The sequence below is a fragment of the Acipenser ruthenus genome, chromosome 4, assembly GCF_902713425.1.
Source record: "Acipenser ruthenus chromosome 4, fAciRut3.2 maternal haplotype, whole genome shotgun sequence".
Taxonomy (NCBI): domain Eukaryota; kingdom Metazoa; phylum Chordata; class Actinopteri; order Acipenseriformes; family Acipenseridae; genus Acipenser; species Acipenser ruthenus.
The window spans coordinates 47,701,811-47,723,580 of NC_081192.1; the positions used below are offsets into that span (position 1 = coordinate 47,701,811).

Below are 21,770 nucleotides of genomic sequence, written 5' to 3' on the forward strand. Positions count from 1 at the left end.
TGTTGCTTGGCAAATTGGCAAGATCCCTTAAAACTGAATTTAGTGAACCGATGTCTGCAGGAAAATCAATGAGAAACGACTGGACAGACAGGCAGCCTAAAGCAATGGACAATTATAGATAAAAACATCTAAATTAAAAAAAGAGATGCCAGGTAGTGTATACGGTAAAACAAAATAGGAAGAAATAACTAGACCTCTCTATTTTACGAAAGGTCTTTAAACTGGTAGCTATCTTCATACTGTTTACACACTTCAACCTGGGTGGTCTTATTTTGGCTGGACATAGGATCACCATTAGCAGCTCACAGCAAAAGCAGTGTTTTTTTTTTAATAGTAAATTCCAATTAGTAAACAGTGGTGCCAGTTTTTAATTTAAATGCAGTATTCATCTGTTCCATCATTACAATTGCTAATGGTGAGTCAGTATTAAATAAAAGTTATTAAGGTTAGTTAGTCGATGTTTACACAGATGTGTATCATTTGTTTATGCACATCTTAAAATGGTTTAGTCTTTGTGTGTGTGGGCTGGAAGCCCTTCCCAGCACTGATGATTGTTTTTGACTATATGTAAATAAGTCATGAGTTACCTCCTGTACATTGAACTGGGCAAGAATCCAAAGAGCATTCTTCAAGTCACAGCACTAGTAGTATTGTGTTGTTCACGATGGAGGGCAAACTTCATTTTCAGGTACTGTTTTTTGGGGATTAACCTCCTTAATTCTAAACAAACACATATGGAGGATAATTTGTCCCAAAATTTTTATATATATATATATATATATATATATATATATATATATATATATATACATTAATAAAAAAAATGAAATAAATACCGTAAATAAGTAAATAAATAAATAAACAAAAGTTGCGAGACTGCAAGAAGAGCAGTAGCTGTATGTATGGTACAGTTGTATTTTGTTTTACAATATGTTTGTAAATAACTTTAGAATTGTTTTATTTTCTGCATTTGTTGTCTCTTTATATTAATATAATAAAGGTAAATCCTCTTCCTGAACACTTCTATCTGCCCACAGAGAAACTAAAGCCTGCACTTCCTCAGCGTCCAAAGGTTGACCTTGAACCGGCCCAGGCAGCTAAGACAGCCCCATTTTAATTTAAATTTGACCTCAATGAGTTACGGATGACTGACTGTTGCTCTGAACAAAAGCAGGACTTGGAAGAAGTACTTCCGGTGGGTTCCTGTTCCAGGCAGTCCGCAGCTTCTCTTAGCAGTTGTGGATTTGGTTTAGCCATTTTTGAGATTATTATTATTATTATTATTATTATTATTATTATTATTATTATTATTATTATTATTATTTCTACTGCTTCTTATGATTCTACGCTAATTCAAACCTGGCAGACCAGCTGGTAGGTAATTGAACGCACCAACGGTATTGCCCCGCCCTTCCAGTGTGATTGACGCTAATGAGAAATATAGAGAGAAAAAATTGTGCCAAAATAAATAAATACATAAGTATATTTTTCTATGTAATGTATTTCGTTTTTTATTTATTTCGTTTTTTATGTATGTATTTTTTTATTTGTTTCGTTTTTTTATGGATTTATTTATGTATTTATTTTTTTTATTTCGATATTTATTTATTTATTTATTAATTTTGGCACAAATTATCCTCCATAGACACAGGATTAAACTGTGACAACGGAGCATCAGTTTATAAGCCACAAAGTGCTGAAAACAAAATACAAAATTAAGTCGATGCAGACAAAATAGCCATACAGTGCTACCTCAAATTGTCACTATATAAACAAGCAGATAAAGGTTATCCAGTATTTGATATATGTATGTATGTATGTCTGTACACAATGTGGAATTAATTCTCATTCAGGTTTCTGAAAGTATGTCTAGTAATATATATATATATATATATATATATATATATATATATATATATATATATATATATATATATATATATATATATATATTCATAAATTCTAGTTGAAGAGTTGGTTAAGTTGATTTAAGAAATAACACACCCTTCAAAGTCCCTTTACTGTACATTTCAAAGGTGTCATATGTTTTTTCCCTTCTAACAATATCATTTTTGTACACATGTTCACATCTTGTGCAGTATACAGTAGGCTGCACAGGTAAAGATTTGATCTAATACCCAACTCTTGGTGGTCACCAGCTTAGCAGCCTTTTCTGGGCATTTCAACAGATCATGGCTTTGCAGTTAGAATATATTACACATTTACACTTAAATGAGCAGTTGAAAAAAGATCACACATTATGATAACACACTTGTGGGCTTCAACACACAATAAATAAATACATAAATACAGGGGCAGGACATGACTACAACATTCCAATTGTTTTTTTTTTTTTTTTTATACAATACGCGTGCACGTCTACTGCTACAGCTCAGTTGAATTTATTCATGAGCCTAGGACGATGTGATTTCCGTACCAAGATGAATTTGCAGTTACTGGAACGGGGAAACCTCATTTGGTACGTGCGTGATTAACATAACGCAGTGCACCTAATCCAGCGTGTGAGAACCAATAGCATTGAACTCCGGTGCCGTAGTAGTCAGAACTGTAGTGAGGATAAGGAACAACCCGGAAAGGTGCAGTGTTAATGTACATTACGCAGAGCTTAAGAGAAAAGTTTCGCGTTGACAAAGGTTTACAGGTAAGAAAATACTGTTTTGAAATGGTATTGTTTGTGACTTTCAGTGTTTATGGTCTTCTTTTAGCAAATGCTAATGTGTACACTTTATTTTACCTGAACTCAGAGATGTCTTGCATTTACATAGGATAGAATGGTACTAACCATTGTTTTTGCGCCACTTCATATTTAGTTTGTGCATTTGTATTATGTAAATGAATGTTTTACATAATACAGTCGGCGCTGCATTATCGGGACGCCTAAGGAGAGGAAATAAATATCCTGAATACGCGGCTGTCACAATTAAACGAGGCAGTTGAGACGACCATTTTTTTAAAATTATTATTCTTAATGAAAAGAAAGAATGAAATCGCATCACATCATGATTAAATGTTAAATGGGATACAACTCTGGGACACTGTTCTTCCCAGTGGTATTTATGTCCTTTAACTGTGATACGCTATTTTCAAATGATGAACGGAAATCGCTTTCAGAGCAAGACAGGTCGCGCGTAGCAGTGTGTACGTGCTGTGTGTCTGTGACTTGCGTAAATTGCGTAAACCACGTTGAACTTGAAGAAGGAAACTCCTGTGGTTTGGCTGCTGTTGCAGAGAAATGTCAACATCTGAGGTGCCTCGCCTTGTGTTGAGATATGATTTCATTCTTTATCATTTCATGTAGAAATAATTAAAAAAAAAAAAAAAGCGATTGATTTTGTTTAGGAATAATAATAATAAAAAAACATTGACTCGTATTTTAAATTGTGTATTTAAGGAGAAATCTCGGTTATCAGTAACCCGATTAGGCGGCGCCGACACTATGCAATATAATTATATTTCAACATGGGCTTGGGAAGGTGTACTTTTTCGGGAAGGAATAGAACTGTATAATATAACATTATTTTTTGTAAATTGGGCCCGATTGATTTCAGTACTTGGACAGCAACCAGCGGGTTTGATCACTTGTCAAAGGTCTTTTTCTCATGACCTTTAAATCTTTAAGTGCTTGGACATTTAGGGCTGGACCAAATCAAACCCCGATCGCTCTTGCTTAAGAGTGTTTATGCGATAATATCGCTAGTTTCTATTTCGCATTTTCTTTATCCAGAAACAGAAACTAACCATTTCCAATCGGCAAAAGGGGCAGAGTGAAGTTTCGCAGGAGTAAAGAGACCGCCGAAAGCAACATGAAAACAGCTGTTGACCAATCCCCAGCCGGTATTTGTGACATTTTGAAGGGGCGGAAACAAGGCGGTAACATGCAAATAAAATGACCAGATAGAAAATGTTGATTCATGTAGTTAACCTCCCTTTGAATCAAACTGCTGCCGTGCCTGCCCTCCTCCTGTGTGTGGATTGATTGCCTTGCTCTGTGTGACGTGCCTACCTGCGTTAACAGAGATCGCTACAATATTATACTATAAGAAGTCAAATGAAATGCCGTGAAAAATACAGTCGGGTAGTTGTATTTATTATTATTATTATTATTATTATTATTATTATTATTATTATTATTATTATTATTATTTCTTCTGTCGAAAACCCAAAGCAAATTTAAAAACCATCTTGATGCTTCTGAGATGACAGGCTACCATTATAGGTAATATGTAGTTTTGTTACACGGATGTATACGTTTCAAGGGGACCGCTTGGCATGCTGACACGGTATAGCCAAAATAAAATCTGTGGTCCCTTGTACTGCAAGATGGGCTTGTTCTTACATGTAGAGAATTTGGGCTTCATGTAATGTTTCTGTGTAAGCCTACATGTTGAAGTATTTTACGAGAGTAACCAAATGTTACAAACTAAAAGTTAATATTAACGTGGTTAAAACATTCATATGTTCTTTATTAGTATTGTAGTTTGTTTACATTTGCTAGCCTTGAGTTTGATCGAAGTTCTTGTAATGGAGCGCTGTGCGTTTTAAGAAATTAATAATTTCAACAGAAGCAGGTGACGTCACAGATGACGTGCGAGTATGTCAATGGACTTAAAAATAAAAACGTACCGTTGTCACAGCTTACTACAAAGATAAGAAATAAAAGAAAATATATCTAAAAACCTTTACCATCACTGAAAGAGACACTGCTCCATGCAAAGCTGTCCATGAGTAGAAAACAGTTTATTGTTTGCACGTCTAAAATAAATAATACATATTGCTTTATTAAACATTTAACTCGAACTGGTGCAAATAAATAAATAAATAAATAAAAGTTAATAAAGAAGAAAACAGTCTTGTGCGTGTTTCGTTTAAGGTTGCAACAAACACAACATATATTATGATAATAGGCATAATACATATAATAATATTTGATACTGTAAATTATTAATTTTAAATTATTCAGTGTTGTGTGCAAGTGTTCAATATATGAGGTCAGTGGAGCGTCTTGAGACATGTACTGTTTTTTTTGTTTTTTTGCAAATATCAGGATGTTTAGTGTTATTTTTTTACTGGTTGCCTATAAAATCTGGTCCTGCGAAAGTCTTGCAATGTGATTTATAGCTGGAATTGAGTAGATCTGGTCGGGGGATAGCAAACCACTCCCCCTTCTCAACACACTTGTAGTCAACAAGCGACAACTGCTTTTTGAAGGACAAAAAGGGCTTGTTTTGGTTCCGCGAGATTTCGCTTGGAATTTTTCTTGTGTTTTATTACCGCAAATGCTTTTGCATCCTCGTTCTCTAAGTGCTAACTTTGATTTGGTCCGGCCCTTAATCAGACTTATAACCGATAAGCAACCATTGGGATAATAGTTATTTTTCTAATGTAATTGCTTGTATTGTTTAAAAAAAGAACTTAAGGTCCTAGAGTGGCTCATTCAGTTAAAGTGCTGCAGCTGGGAGCGCAGGATGAGTCATACAGCTTGGACGGCGCCAGTCTGCATCCAGGCTGTGCAGAGGCCGAATTTTGCTGGGGACTCAGAAGTGGGCATCACATTAGCTCTGACGCTCCCGTGGTGGGGGATGGGAAACCAGCAGGGATTGCTTCTCCTCATCGCACAACAGCGAACCCTACTGGCCAGACACAGAGCGCATTCAAGTGGATAAAAAGCAGGGCTGATCTCTGTTCTCCGGGATCTGTAGCCCGTTCACCTCTGCTCTGGATTGCTCAGCGTAAAAGCAATTCTGGCTTTAGGCTTGTGAGATCGGAAGACACTAGCACACCCTCAGAATGTCTGTGCTGTGTGGGGACTCGCTGCGATGAGGAGAAAAAACATAATTGGACATTTTAATCAATCAAAATAAATAAAAATAATAAATGGTCGCTCTAAATTTAAAAAAAAAAAAAAAAAGAGAGAGACCTTAAAAATAAAAATGGATTACGGAAAAACATTTACATTGATTGCATTGTGTCAAGCGGGACAGCAGTGGTGCGCAAACTTTTTAGATGACGGCCCCTTTTTTTTTTTTTTTTTTTTTTTTATTAAACTTGGCGATTCAATATTTACCTAACAGATAAATCTGAAAAACATTATCGCTCAGCAATTAAATCTAGGAAAATAAATATGAAAAAATAAATCTGGGTTTTCACCAAAAAAAATAAAATAAATTTATATTATAGATATATATATATATATATATATAGATACATATATATATATATATATATATATATATATATATATAGATATATATATATAGTGAGCGAGCTTGCCACTCACTCAGGTTCGTTGCCCCTTTAAGAACTGCGACCCAGCACATAGAAATGGATTTTAAACGCGTGGTTGCGCTCTTTTTAATTACAAACCAAACAAAACACAAACAAACTCCTAACTCCGTTTTTGGAGCGCTTACTATACACACTGGAACCTGACTCACTCGCAGGACGGCTCAGCCATTTACCTGCCCCAAACCTTAATAGGGTTAAACTGTACCTTTTTCTCCGGACTGCTCAGAAGCAGAGCACCTCTCCTGCTTCCTTCTACTCAGCAGCCTTGAGTACACTGGCTTCACTCCTTAAATACCCTGCACCTGGTCCTAATTTAATAACAACCACCAGGTGCAGGGGATAATTAAACAATAAAACAATTAACCAATTTAAATTAAACAATAAACAAATACAATTAAACTAAAACCAGTGTGCATTTTCACATGTTTTCTGTGCAGGGAGGTTTTAACCCCCTACCTGCTGTCTCACATATCCCTCCCCTTGTCTTTTCAAGACACCGGCCATTTAACGGCCACCTCCCTCCACCCTTGAAAGACCACCCACACTCAAGTCCATAAATGTCAATTTTCGCCCTTTTCCATGGGTGGGCTTGAGGGTGGGTCGGTCCCTCCGGCGTTCCCAGTGAGGGACCCAGGACCAACAAGGAGGGACCCAGACGGCATGTCCAGGGCAACCACAGCGAAGGCCGGTGACCGGGAGCACGGACTGGCAGGCAGAGGCGCGTGGCTGTGGAGCGGTGCAGCGACGTCTGGGATTCCAGGGGGAGCAGAGCAGTAGGAAGGTGGAACGAAGCAACCAGCAGGGGGAGCGTCAGCGACGTCTGCCCATTGCGCAGTGACGTCTTCCTCCTGCGCAGCGACATCTGGAAATCCAGGGGGAGTGGAGCAAGGGACCAGGCAGGTGACTGTGCCTGGCTGTCCTGCGACCTGGGAGCTAGGTCAAGCGGAGGGAGGTCTGCACATTCTGGCCCGGTGTCCACACTGCCGGGACAAGGGACCTCCCACGGTAAAGCTGGACTGGCTTGCAGGGGTGGTAGTCGGGGGCTGTGGTGGCGGTATGCTTTTCATCTCCTCCCCTCTGGTCTCCGGAAGCGGCGGCTCCTCCCCTCTGGGCTCCGGAAGCGGCGGCTCCTCCCCTCTGGGCTCCGGAAGCGGCAGCTCCTCCCCTCTGGGCTCCGGAAGCGGCGGTAGCAGCTCCTCCCTCTCTGGCTCGGGAGACTGCGTTAGCCTGCTCCCACTCCTGAATCAACCACTCCAACTCGGTTGGCTCCCGCTCCTGAGTCTTTGGCGGTGCCCACCCCATCTCTCTCGTCCATCTCTCCAACCTCGCAGTCCGCTCTATTTGAGCAGCAGTATCGTGGTTGATCCTCACAATCAACTCCTTAATGCTCTCCATTTCTAGGGTCATAGGGGCGCCCCACTTCTGGTACCAATTGTGAGCGAGCTTGCCACTCACTCAGGTTCGTTGCCCCTTTAAGAACTGCGACCCAGCACACAGAAATGGATTTTAAACGCACGGTTGCGCTCTTTTTAATTACAAACCAAACAAAACACAAACAAACTCCTAACTCAGTTTTTGGAGCGCTTACTATACACACTGGAACCTGACTCACTCGCAGGATGGCTAAGCCGTTTACCTGCCCCAAACCTTAACAGGTTTAAACTGTACCTTTTTCTCCGGACTGCTCAGAAGCAGAGCACCTCTCCTGCTTCCTTCTACTCAATTTAAATTAAACAATAAACAAATACAATTAAACTAAAACCAGTGTGCATTTTCACATGTTTTCTGTGCAGGGAGGTTTTAACCCCCTCCCTGCTGTCTCACAATATATATATATATATATATATATATATATATATATATATATATATATATATATATATATATATTGCCAGCTACCGGTGTAGTGTTAGAAAAGTGGTACATCATCAGAATGTGGTATGCACCTGCAATGTGTAATGTCAGAAAGTGGTAACAGGTAACAAAGTTACACAAGTAAAAAAAAATGTACAAGACCCAATGTATTGCATATGATAAATATTTACATACTATTTTCTCAATGGTGGAAAATATTATAAATTCCATTAAAAACAATGTAAAATACTGGAAAATATGATAAATTCAATTTAAAAATATGTAAAAGACCAAAAACAGCATAACATACCAGATTTGAATGGGCGCTTCGTTGCTTTCTTAGTGGAAGTTGTGACTCTGACTCTTAAGAATGTGTTTGTTAACATTTATGTATTTAGCTTATCCCATACATTGAAACTGCTATTTCCACTCTGTTCACTGCAGTTTCACTGACACTCGCCACTTCAAACATCATTTCTCCAGTTCTACAAGTCCCAGAGTGACCGTCAACGGCTCATTTGAAAGGTAAGAACTTGGACTTTGTCATTATGTATTTATTTAAATTTGTTTGCCCCTTTAGTCATAGTCGTGCCCCCCTTACTGACTCCCCCCCCCCCCCCCCCCACTTTGCCCCCCACTTTGCAATACAGTATTTAATAGAATCTGACATACAATGTTGTACCGGTCTTGAAGGGAAAAAAATATTTGACATTTTAGGATTCCCTGTTGTTGATCCATACTAGTATGTTCCCCTTCTCTTAATTCATGATACAAAATTCTATTCATTATTTGCATTGACTACATATTGTATTAACACCATGTTTGTAATTACTGTATTCAGATTTGACTTGCTTTTATTAAATACATACAATATGTTATTAAAATATCCATCTTATGTCTAAGATTTTTAGTTCACTTGATACTTGTTTTATTTTCTCAGAATATTATAAAATGGCACCTGGCCTCAACAATAAAGAGAAAAAGGATGGGGCGAGCTCTAAGTAAGTCTTATTTTTAATAAGCTACTTTCATTTTGCTGTAGTTATTGTAATCTCAGTTATTACTGAGTTGTTTTAATAAACACTACACAAAGGATATATTTTTTTTGGTAATACATCTGCAATATGAGAGCTGTATAAAAATGTAATTTCCAACTTGAGAAAGCCAGGTAAACTATCAGTCTAGCTTTTGCATACCCATTGTCTGGTTTGCAGTGCATGCATTGTTTTTTATATTTAATGAGCAAACAGGCCACGCTGTAAAATATCTCTATGGGCCATATATACACAACTCAGGCTCTCTCTGCAACAGTGTTTTTTTTTATGTTACACTGATGAAATGCTGCACTCTTTAGTGGGCATGGGCCTCTTTCAGAATGCTGTGCCACTAAATATTTTGTAAATATACTTGGTTTTGTTAGCTGCTGTTTGTCTACTTGGTCTATTCATTTAGTGTGTATCTTTCACAGGTCTGTTGAGAATTGTAGTTTCGAAACACGTCACTTTCAGCACATTAGGACATATAAAAAACAGATGCAGCAACTAGTTTCTAAAAGTCTTATTTTTACAAAACAAGACCCATAACGAGGGATACACCACTTTATAATGAAAAAAAAAAACATTGACCTGTACTTTCTTAGAATCTGGGTATTTATTTACGAACTCCTGCATGGCAAAGTTCTACTGTTGACATGCTAGTGATCCAGTTGCATTGTGGGTAACGACAGGCTTCTTGTTTATCTCTGTACTTAGTCCTCTAATGTACCTGCCACACAGGTCAGGTGGCTGAAGAGTGCACCTGGTAAAAACTAATTTCACCTGCCTTGCCCATTAATGTTGTCACTTTTATTGCAATGAACAGTTCAATAATAAAGGACCTTGGTTCAGCTGCAGTCTATAAAGAAAGGATAAATCAAAAGGGCAATGGAAGACCTCTAGAAGACCTCTTAACACTAGCATAACATACAGGACTTTTAAAATGTATTTTATTTATTTATTTGTGAGAATCTGTGGAAAGCTGTATGATGTTTAGGAGCAGCATTCTAAATATGTAGCAGGTCATTCTAAAGTTACTGACACCTAGAATTGTGTGAAAAAGAAGGATGCTAATTAGTTAGAAGCTGTTACATGCTTAGAAGGTACATAAAGGTTTGCAAAGCAAGATAAGATGTGAAATAGAATCAGTGACTGCTCATTAATTATTATTATTATTTTTTTTTTTATTATTATTTAGTAGATGCCTTTACCCAAGGCGACTTACAGAGACTCGGGTGTGTGAACTATGCATCAGCTGCAGAGTCACTTACAATTACGTCTTACCTGAAAGGCAGAGCACAAGGAGGTTAAATGACTTGCTCAGGGTCATACAATGAGTCAGTGGCTGAGGTGGGATTTGAACCGGGGACCTCCTGGTTACAAGCCCATTTCTTTAACCACTGGACCACACATTGCCTGTTGTAGTATTGCTTTTGCACCGTTCTTATCAAGATAAGCACTTTTAGGTTCACGTTCAGATGTTTGCTGTTGAATGTGCACTATCAGGTTACCCAGTGTTGGGTTTGGGGTTTTCATTAATATTTTCATTCCACCACCTTAACATGGCCTTATCAAAGGTGCCATTTGCTGCTCCCCAATCTTTACTAGCTGGGCCGTAATCAAGGAAATTGTATCATCCCACTGGTATGGGATGCAGCGTCACCACCGAAAATTGTTTTAGTATAGAGTATGGCATTGGGAGTTGAAATTTGTGTAAATACCCAGCTGTACCACCTTGTTGATTTTCATCACACCAGACCTTTAAACATGTAGGTTAATCTGAATCCAAAATCATAAGTTTGTTATTTAAGAGACAATTACAATAACTTTTCTTTTTATACAGGGTAACTTCCATCCACCTGTCAAATCCCCACTTGAACTCAATGAAAGAAGATATATTGTACCATTTTGACCTTGGGACCGGCAGCCATGATTTACCAGCAATGTTTGGGGATGTCAAAGTAAGAAACCTGTCTTTTTTGTTGATTATACAAAAACATAAACATGTTTATCACCCTTGTTTTACAATTAAGCAGTGTGACTCACATGTACTTTTTGTCGGATCTTGTCTTTTCATTAGTTTGTGTGTGTTGGAGGGAGCCCCTGGAGAATGAAAGCTTTTATCCAGTACATTGCTGGAGAACTGGGACTGGGAGACCCCAATGCAGATTATCCTAACATTTGTGCAGGAACTGACCGCTACAGCATGTACAAAGTAGGGCCTGTGTTATCAGTCAGTGTAAGTATCACACACAACTGTGACTGGACAGATTGGACTGCATGTATTTTGACAACATAAACAAACCAAGATGTAGCACTGTGGCAAAGTGGTAAGTGGTACGTGCAGGTGCAGTGCAGTAATCCAACAAGAAATGACAGACAAACAAAGTACAGGTGTCTGGAAGGGTGTTGGGCAATTCACTGACACACACAGGAGACAGAAGTTTTATTTGAAAACAACGCACTGCTGCCCAGTTTTATTATTTTAGATGTTTTTCTTTTAGCCCACAAAGGGCGCTGTTGTCCGTGGCCTGAGTACCGGCAATGGTACCACAGGACCACAGGAATACCAATTCTGTTAAACATTTAAAAGCTGGCGCACTCACAGGTGCTCAAAATAATAATTTAAACAAAATGCGAAATGAAAAGGGAAAATAAAACACAGTTATAAAACTACAAAACAAAAGTGCTGCTTACGCAGTGCCCCCACTGGGGGTAAGCAGGTCAATACGGGCCTCCGACCTACGCTCTGCTATTTTCTATACACACGTCCATTTTGTGTTTGAATTGAAAGTTATGGTCTCGAGGAGTCGAATGGGTCAAAGTTCAAGTATGTTTTCCTCTACTGTAAGTCGCCCTGGATAAGGGCGTCTGCTAAGAAATAAATAATAATAATAATAATAATAATAATAATAATAATAATAATAATAATAATAATAATAAAGGAATTATCTCTTTTTGATGTCACTATTGTGGTATTATGCCTTTTTTTTCGAATGGCTCAGGATGCAAATATAGCCTTCATCCATGTATTATATATATATATATATATATATATATATATATATATATATATATATATATATATATATATATATATATATATATATATATATATATATATATATATATATATATATATATATATGTTTTAAAATATATAGTTTTACTTTATAGATTGTATTGCTATATGGCTGCTATGCAACCCTTAAGTTTTCCTTAGTATATTTCTCCCACAATGCACATACAGTTACAAATAATAGGTAATGCAGAGTGCGCCTTTACATTTTTTTTTTTTTGCCACTGTACAGTAGTGTGTTGAAAACGACTATCTTACAAAAACCAATTTTGTCATTAATGTTCTGAAAAGGGCCTATTTCTTCTCTGTATGTCATATTGAAGCTGTATTCTTATCACAGCTTCCCCTCAGACACCAAACACTGAGCAGCAATAGCTAATAGCTAGTTTGTTCTAGTTTAGCTTTTACGTTTGATTTCAATTCCATTTTCTTTCTTATTTCTGAATGGTCAACTCACTCTTGACCCTACTGGAAAGAAGGTCTTTTTATCCTGGTATAATATTATAAGTAAAAAGCCAAAAAGCCTTACAAGGACAATTATGTGTGTATTTACTGTTAAAATGTTTTTATTTCAGCATGGTATGGGCATTCCTTCGATTGCAATAATGCTACACGAGCTCATTAAGCTACTGTATCATGCTAAGTGTACCAACGTCACAGTCTTACGCATTGGGACATCAGGTGGAATAGGTAGGTAGTTTTACACTTTTTTTCTTACCAATATTTTGTTGATGACATATCCAATCAAATCATGCATATTGTTTGATTTTGAATAGAAACTTCAGAAACGGACATGACTGTTTGTAGTGGATTTTTTTTGTTTGATATTTTTAAAAATGTACGGGGGAGGCATCCACTGTTAGGCTTCCAATATCATGAAGATTACTTTCCTACAGTTTCTACTTCATATATTTTTAATGTTAGAAGAAAACAAATCAAAACATCAGTTTTTAAAATGAGAGGAAGTGCTGGTAGACTTTGTTACCAAACTGTTTTGCATTCAGAACAATGGAAGATTGAGGAAATAGGAAGTCATTTTGTACCCACCCTTTCTGTAAACAAAGCAAAACAGTAGCTGGTCCGGGTCTTAGGTATCCCATTGTATAATTCATTTTAGTAATTTGTTCTTATAAAGTAAGATACTGAAACAATATGAAGGCACTGTTGTCTTTTTGCAGAGTTGCTGAAAGAGTAAAAAAAAGCAAAACGGCATTGCTGTTCGGCTTTATTCAGGGTATTCCTTATCTTGCCAAAAATGTTTCATATAAACAGCCAAGTTAGAATAAAGGGCAATATAAAATCAGTGATATAAAGAGGCTGGGGTATACGTAAATGTTACATCTATATATAATATAAAATCAGTGATATAAAGAGGCTGGGGTATACGTAAATGTTACATCTATATATAATATAAAATCAGTGATATAAAGAGGCTGGGGTATACGTAAATGTTACATCTATATATTGCTGATAAGGCTGCCTGCAGTCAACAAAATGCTACTTTAGATTTACAAATACTGTATGTGCTTTCTTAAATATTATTAGCCAACATGGACTTACTAAAATTATCAGTCGTATTGGAGATTGATTATATTATCGCCATTTGAAACAACTCTTAATTTAACTTTGCCTGCCTTTTTCTTATGTGGTCTCCTTTTCCAAATAGAGATGCAAAAATAATTCTTTGAAAATGCTGACACTGACAGCATCATGATTTTTTGGAACCTTCTTTCTATAACTAGTTTTGTTTTTTGTTTTGCTTCATTTTTAGGACTTGAGCCCGGTACAGTGGTCATCACAAAGCAATCTGTGGATGCCCTGTTTAAGCCACAGTTTGAGCAGGTAATTCTGGGAAAAACTGTAGTCCGCAGTACAGACTTGGATGAAGAACTTGCGCAACAGCTGTTACAGTGCAGTAAGGAAATAGATGAGTTCCAAACTGTTATTGGAAACACCATGTGTACCACAGATTTCTATGAAGGTAATTTCATTAGGTTTTTTCAGTTTGTTTCGTCATTCTCCATGATAAGTCCAGTATTTTTCCTTTCAAAGTAGATAAAGCCATACATAAAACATTTATAAATATACTTCAATATACATTTATGCCTGCACACAACCAGGAGATCCATACTTTACTAAGTATTTTGTTAGACCTTCTGATGAGTGCTGTCGCATTGATTCCACTAGCTGAGTGAGGAATGGGAGAATCTCATCTGACCTCATCTGCAACATAGCCTACTGCTGATCTGAGTTTCCTAGCTCCGCCTTGGCAACCTGAGATTTTAAGCACTGCCAGAAGTTTTCTATCTAATTAACATTTTTGTTTGGAGAGGCAGGGTCATTACTGTCAGTTCCCTTTCTGTGGCTTTCCTCACCAAATAACAGTGTTGTCATCACGATGGAACAGATATCTTGAACCAATTACTGTAGAGTTGTCTTCCACCAGGATATTTAGACCACCAATTCTCAAGTTTTACTTCCTAGTACTTATTGATAAATGCACAATTAATTTGGCATATGCTGGCTGTGTCATAGGCAAAATGCAATATCTGTAATTTTATAAAAAATGTAATATAGTGTTCTGATTGATAAAACATGTATTACATTTTTCATATTTTTCATACATCTTTGTATACTGACATCGTGCAGTATTGTTTTGATTGCAGTTTTTGTGCTGCCATGGTTTTTGTGTAATATTTGTCGGTTTCAAATCTGGCACAGGTCAAGCTCGTCTGGATGGTGCTTTCTGTTCATACACTGAAAAGGAAAAGCTCAGTTACCTGAAGGATGCCTATGAAGCAGGCGTCAGGAATATTGAGATGGAGTCCTCTGTGTTTGCAGCAATGTGCAAACTAAGTGGTATTCGAGGTACTGCTCTATATATCTTAGTAAGCAAGTGTAATCAGTTGAAGACAATATTGGAAGTTATTTATCCAAACAGGGATTTGACTGACACATTTGTTCCTACCTGAAACACATAGTTTCCTTTTTTTTTTTTTTTTTTTTAATTTAGTCGTCGCCAATTATTTTTACCCCGGTTTTCACCCCAATTTAGCATGCCCAATTATTATCTGTATCCCCGGCTCACCGCTCGCAACCCCCCCACCGACTCGGGAAACGGAGGCTGGAACACGCGTCCTCCGAAACGTGCTCCTTCCAAGCCGTCATTTTTCGCACTGCAGATCCACAGCAATGCCACCAGACCTATAGTGCCGGAGGACAACACAGATCTGGCGGCTCCGCTGCAGAGCCACAGGCGCCCTATCGGCCACAGGGGTCGCTGATGCGCGGTGAGCCGTGGATTCCCCTGCCGACCTAAGCCCTCCCTACCCGGGCAGCGCTCAGCCAATTGTGCGCCGCCCCCTAGGAACTCTCGGTCACGGTCAGCTGTGACATAGCCTGGATTCGAACCTGCGATCTCCAGGCTATAGGGTACATCCTGCGAGGAGCGCCTTTACTGGATGCGCCACTCGGGAGCCCCCACACATAGTTTCCTTAAGTTTCATGCTTGTCATAAAATATTAGAAGCAAAATTGAAAACAACCCCTTCTGGTAATCTGTAAGAATGTAAATGCATTAAATAAGAACAAAACATTTTGTTTATCAGCGTTGTGCAGGTGCAATGACACAAAATGAATTATATTTTTATATATCAAACTACAAATAAAACATAGAACAATACTTGAACTATTTCTTCCTGCAACTGCATTGTTTCTTGCAAGTTTTATATTGCTACAATTGTTTTATTCCTCTTTTATGTTTTATACTATTATTACATGATATTGTAGTTTAATATTGTTATTATGAGTTGTAATTAAACGTGTTTTTCGATTTTCAGTTTAACATCTTTATTCTCGTTGTTTTCTTTTATTTCTCTCAGCTGCTGTAGTGTGTGTGACCCTGCTAAACCGTCTTGAAGGGGATCAAATTTCCAGCTCTCACGATTTGCTTGTCAATTACCAGCAACGCCCACAGAAGCTAGTGGGGTACTTCATTAAGAAACAACTACAAGTCTAGTGCTGAACTAATGATAGTATTACAGTCTGAATTTCAATTAGATATTAGCTTAAATATTCTTCATATATTTAGTTTGATAACAATTGTCTTTCAGGTGCATATTACTTATTTTTGATATTATTAAAAGAAGAGGCAGTTTTATTTTAACAACCATACACAAGAGGCACAGGACTCTAATCCTTTCAATTATAGCTTTTAAATATGCTTCACTTCTAGAACAATCATGGTGCTGCAATTCAATACTGTATTTTAACTCCAAGTTACTGTAGTGTTTGAAAAATCAATTTGTAATACTGCTGTATCTTATGTGAAAATATGCAAAAGGTAATGTAGAATGTATATTGATACATAAAGTTAGTAATAATAGGTAGTATGCACCAGAAAGACAGTTATATGTGTATATACATATATATTCTGTGCATATTTTTTACATATCCCACAAATACCCTGATAGATCACTCACCTTGTAGGTCCGTATTTGTTTTGAGACAACTTGTGATCTTCATTGAAACATGTTGTGCATCAAGTTGCTCTTGGTAAGTTAGATGTTGAACATTGTGCACCAAGTACGTCACGCCCCAAACATATTGCAATTCTTCAGTATATGAAGTTCACTGAGCAAAACATAAAATATATTGTTCAAGGACTATATTACCTGAAACAAAACAAGAGGTGCACTCTGAATGTAACTTCACACGACAGCCACTGACTCATTGTGTGACCCTGAGCAAGTCACTCAACCTCGTTGTGCTCTGTCTTTCGGGTGAGACGTAATAGTAAGTGACTCTGCAGCCGATGCATAGTTCACACACCCGAGTCTCTGTAAGTCGCTTTGGATAAAGGTGTCTGCTAAATAAACAAATAATAATAAACAAATAATAACCATATAGATAAATACATAAACAACCTGGCTGCATGAAACAAGTGAACAGAATAATCGTCCACGATTCTGGAGACCCTGACGGGTGTAAAAGGTGTCTATTCATACAATATTACAGAAATGAATGGGTCTAGCTAACTCAGATCTTTCTGCACTAGTTTGTTTACTTAAGTTAAACCATTAAAAAAAAACATAAAAAAACATGCACGGCTTTGCAGAAATGAATTAAACAGTGACAACATTAAAACTCAACTTCCATTAACTTTCATTTTGGAGCAGTTCGGATTTCTTAAATCAGTGAAAATTCAACCTTCAATGATATAATTTTGCAATGAACTCATCTTTATGGTTGTTCCACTGGACAGGGCCTACGTTTAGAGCAGGGTTCCCTGCTTTCAAACCAGTAGCAGATTTTCTCCTAGTCACTAGAGGGCACCCTAATCACATTTTCTTTAGATCAGAGGAAGAAAAGACGACAGCTACACTCTGCATCTCGTAACTATGGCTTTCCGTATTGCTTGCAGTCAGAACAGTTTATCAAACTTAAACCTTGTTGTGTTTGAGCAAATATTTTGGGTCAATCCACAACATGACATTGACTTATTCGAGGCAGTTTACAAGTGGTTAAGTCTCTAGGTTAGGAACCACAAAGGTGACTGTTTGTCTGTTACATTGGTGCGTGACTCCGATTCTAACCGAGGTCTTACAGGTGAGGACTACTTTAACAGGCAATGGACTGCCCTGCAGACATGGACAGGTTTGAACCCTGTGTGTGATGAGTTACGTTAACAAGACGGGCTGGGAACAGAAAGGCCAATATTTAACGCCAGGCCCCCACCTGTTACATAACTATTTTTTTTCAATGTAATGCCAATGATGCCCTATTTTATGGTATCCATATTTATATCTGCCACCATTTAGTTCAACTGATGACCCTCTGGTGTTTTTTTTTTTTTTTTTTGCATACCTTTTAAGAGATGCTACGCCAGCAGTGTTTTGTTACTCTAAGCCTTATTTTGCTCAAATATATTTCTAAATCATCTTTCATATTACAATTATAATGCCAGAGCTCTGGGGAGATAGCGTAGGCACAGCCTGCCACACACAGGGCTTCACCATGTAGATGGTGTGTAATAAAACTCCAATTAATACTACATAATGTGATAATAAAACCAGCAAGCCTTTCTCTTCAGAATGTTATGTTCATGTTTGTGGAATGTCTAATATTGTAAAACTATATTTTAGCGACATTATAGATACTATTGATCAATTAACACATGAACAAACTTTACTAATGTATAATTATATTCACCTGCTCTTTATAATCTTAATAGTATTTTAAATCCTACACTTGCATTTTACACCCTGACAAAAGCACTTTTGTGTCGAAATGTTGGTGATATGTTTTTATGAATTAAAGATATTCATTTTTGGAGCGCAATTGAGTGTGCAGTTCTCTCTTTTTCTATATTGACTTATGGCTTCAGCCTTGTGAAACTTGCACCTCGTCTACTTCGGTGTGTGGACCCTTTTTCCTTTTCATATTCATTAATTACTGTATTACCCACAAATAAACTGAGCAAACAAGCAAATAAGCTGAAATCATGTAGATTAAAATCATTTTTAAACTTTTAAAGTTACAGGAAGGTAACTTGGGGGTAATATACAGTACTGTGCAAAAGTTTTAGGCAGGTGTGAAAAAATGCTGTCAAGTAAGAATGCTTTCAAAAATAGACATGTTAATAGTTTATATTTATCAATTAACAAAATGCAAAGTGAGTGAACAGAAGAAAAATCTACATCAAATCAATATTTGGTGTGACCACCCTTTACCTTCAAAACAACATCAATTCTTCTAGGTACACTTGCACGCAGTTTTTGAAGGAACTCGGCAGGTAGGTTGGCCCAAACATCTTGGAGAACTAACCACAGTTCTTCTGTGGATTTAGGCAGCCTCAGTTGCTTCTCTCTCTTCATGTAATCCCAGACAGACTTGATGATGTTGAGATCAGGGCTCTGTGGGGGCCATACCATCACTTCCAGGACTCCTTGTTCTTCTTTACGCTGAAGATAGTTCTTAATGACTTTTGCTGTATGTTTGGGGTCATTGTCATGCTGCAGAATAAATCTGGGGCCAATCAGATGCCTCCCTGATGGTATTGCATGATGGATAAGTATCTGCCTGTACTTCTCAGCATTGAGGAGACCATTAATTCTGACCAAATCCCCAACTCCATTTGCAGAAATGCAGCCCCAAACTTGCAAGGAACTTCCACCATGCTTCACTGTTGCCTGCAGACACTCATTCGTGAACTGCTCTCCAGCCCTTCGGCGAACAAACTGCCTTCTGCTACAGCCAAATATTTCAAATTTTGACTCATCAGTCCAGAGCACCTGCTGCCATTTTTCTGCACCCCAGTTCCTGTGTTTTCGTGCATAGTTGAGTCGCTTGGCCTTGTTTCCACGTCGGAGGTATGGCTTTTTGGCCGCAAGTCTTCCATGAAGGCCACTTCTGACCAGACTTCTCCGGACAGTAGATGGGTGTACCAGGGTCCCACTGTTTTCTGCCAATTCTGAGCTGATGGCACTGCTGGACATCTTCCGATTGCGAAGGGAACTAAGCATGATGTGTCTTTCATCTGCTGCAGTAAGTTTCCTTGGCCGACCACTGCGTCTACGGTCCTCAACGTTGCCTGTTTCTTTGTGCTTCTTCAAAAGAGCTTGGACAGCACATCTGGAAATCCCTGTCTGCCTTGAAATTTCTGCCTGGGAGAGACCTTGCTGATGCAGTATAACTACCTTGTGTCTTGTTGCTGTGCTCAGTCTTGCCATGGTGTATGACTTTTGACAGTAAACGGTCTTCAGCAACCTCACCTTGTTAGCTGAGTTTGGCTGTTCCTCACCCAGTTTTATTCCTCCTACACAGCTGTTTCTGTTTCAGTTAATGATTGTGTTTCAACCTAATATTGAATTGATGATCATTAGCACCTGTTTGGTATAATTGTTTAATCATACACCTGACTATATGCCTACAAAATCCCTGACTTTGTGCAAGTGTACCTAGAAGAATTGATGCTGTTTTGAAGGCAAAGGGTGGTCACACCAAATATGGATTTGATTTAGATTTTTCTTCTGTTCACTCACTTTGCATTTAGTTAATTGATAAATATAATCTATTAACATGTCTATTTTTGAAAGCATTCTTACTTTACAGCATTTTTTCACACCTGCCTAAAACTTTTGCACAGTACTGTATTTCTATATATTTACCAACACATACCATTGCTGACATAACATAGCAACTGAATTGCAAGTCAGGAGTGGAGTCGATGGTTATAGTCAAGAACTGTGTGGTCAGCCCTGGCAGTTGAGGATCCTTTTTGGTCTTGCACATAATAAAGTCCCACCATGTGCTGTGGTGTTGAAGGTAGCTGTTCAAAGCCATCATGTCCTGGCTGCAGTTGCCTCAGCATGGTGCAAATATTATAAACTAACGCAGATACATGTAAAACCATAAACCAAGCTAAGAACAATATTGGCAATGTGTGAGATATGACAATCTCTACTGTGTTGTGTTTTTTTTAGCTAAATATTATTATTATTATTATTATTATTATTATTATTATTATTATTATTATTATTATTATTATTATTATACTGTAGTGCATTAACCATCTACTTATTTGAAACACCTGTTTCACTGTACAGTTGTTTCTCTTTCAAATTGTGCTTCTATGAAACAAGACAACTTGGATCCAAGATATTGTTGTTCCTGTTTGATTTGGGGATGAAATGGTCTTTGTCTGATTTGATATAGTGATGGGGTGATTGATCAAATTTGACCTGGGAATGGGATGCTCAGGCAGAGATGTAGATGTAGTACTAAAAAAAGGTCTGATGTATGATTATGCCAATTCATTTGATGGATGTTAAAAACCTATACCGTACACTAACCACCAGCAGATATTTGTACCATATTGGGACACAGGGTCATCTCTTTTGAGACAGTTCCTCATGAAAAAGTTAACAAGTGGTTTGTGCAGACTGTAATCATCAATACATTTATCACAAAGGTGATATTTCTTTTCAATTACCTTTCAATATCTCTTTTGATACCTACGTGTTCTCAGGTGGTCCAGCTGTAAGCAATATTTAAGGGCTTTGTTCCAACCCCTGAAGTATCATGTATGCTTATATTTAAAAATGTTTTATACTAAATGTTTGACCATTTATATTCATGTATTTATTGCTGTTGCTTTATTTTTTATTATTCATTTTTTATAGTGCCCAATTATTTTACCCGTTTTCCCTGATCTAGAATTTTAAATCTATATACCCTCACCGCAGCAACTCCCCACAACAGCTCAGGAGAACTGAAGGCACCGTGTAACAATTTTTTATTTTTTTTTGGTTCCTGGGTAGTAAGTGTTATTTCCTAATTGCTTATGCCTCAAAAGTACAGAAAATGGCTATTATTCCCCACAAACTTTGCTTTTGTGACCAGGACAGTGATATTTTGAAATGTACCTATTTTCCAGAACATTCCAGATAGATTCAGTGCTGAGTAAACTTGGAGTAACCTCTAGAACTTTCCAGTAAT

General features: G+C 37.6%; 1 protein-coding gene across 2 annotated transcripts; it reads left to right on the forward strand.

The window, feature by feature from the left end:
* The first annotated feature begins 2,447 nt into the window (after positions 1-2,447).
* On the forward strand, positions 2,448-18,611 carry LOC117399503 (uridine phosphorylase 1-like). Of its 2 annotated transcripts, none has more exons than XM_033998733.3 (9): positions 2,448-2,662; positions 8,605-8,685; positions 9,101-9,161; positions 11,038-11,155; positions 11,275-11,433; positions 12,849-12,963; positions 14,045-14,254; positions 14,995-15,141; positions 16,154-18,611. In XM_033998733.3, the coding sequence occupies exons 3-9, from the start codon at positions 9,112-9,114 to the stop codon at positions 16,288-16,290; spliced, it is 936 nt and encodes a 311-aa protein (XP_033854624.3). In that variant the 5' UTR covers positions 2,448-2,662; positions 8,605-8,685; positions 9,101-9,111; the 3' UTR covers positions 16,291-18,611. The 2 variants fall into 2 exon arrangements, with proteins under 2 accessions (XP_033854624.3, XP_058878452.1); XM_059022469.1 differs by lacking the exon at positions 2,448-2,662 and adding an exon at positions 3,231-3,268.
* The last annotated feature ends 3,159 nt before the right edge of the window (positions 18,612-21,770 follow it).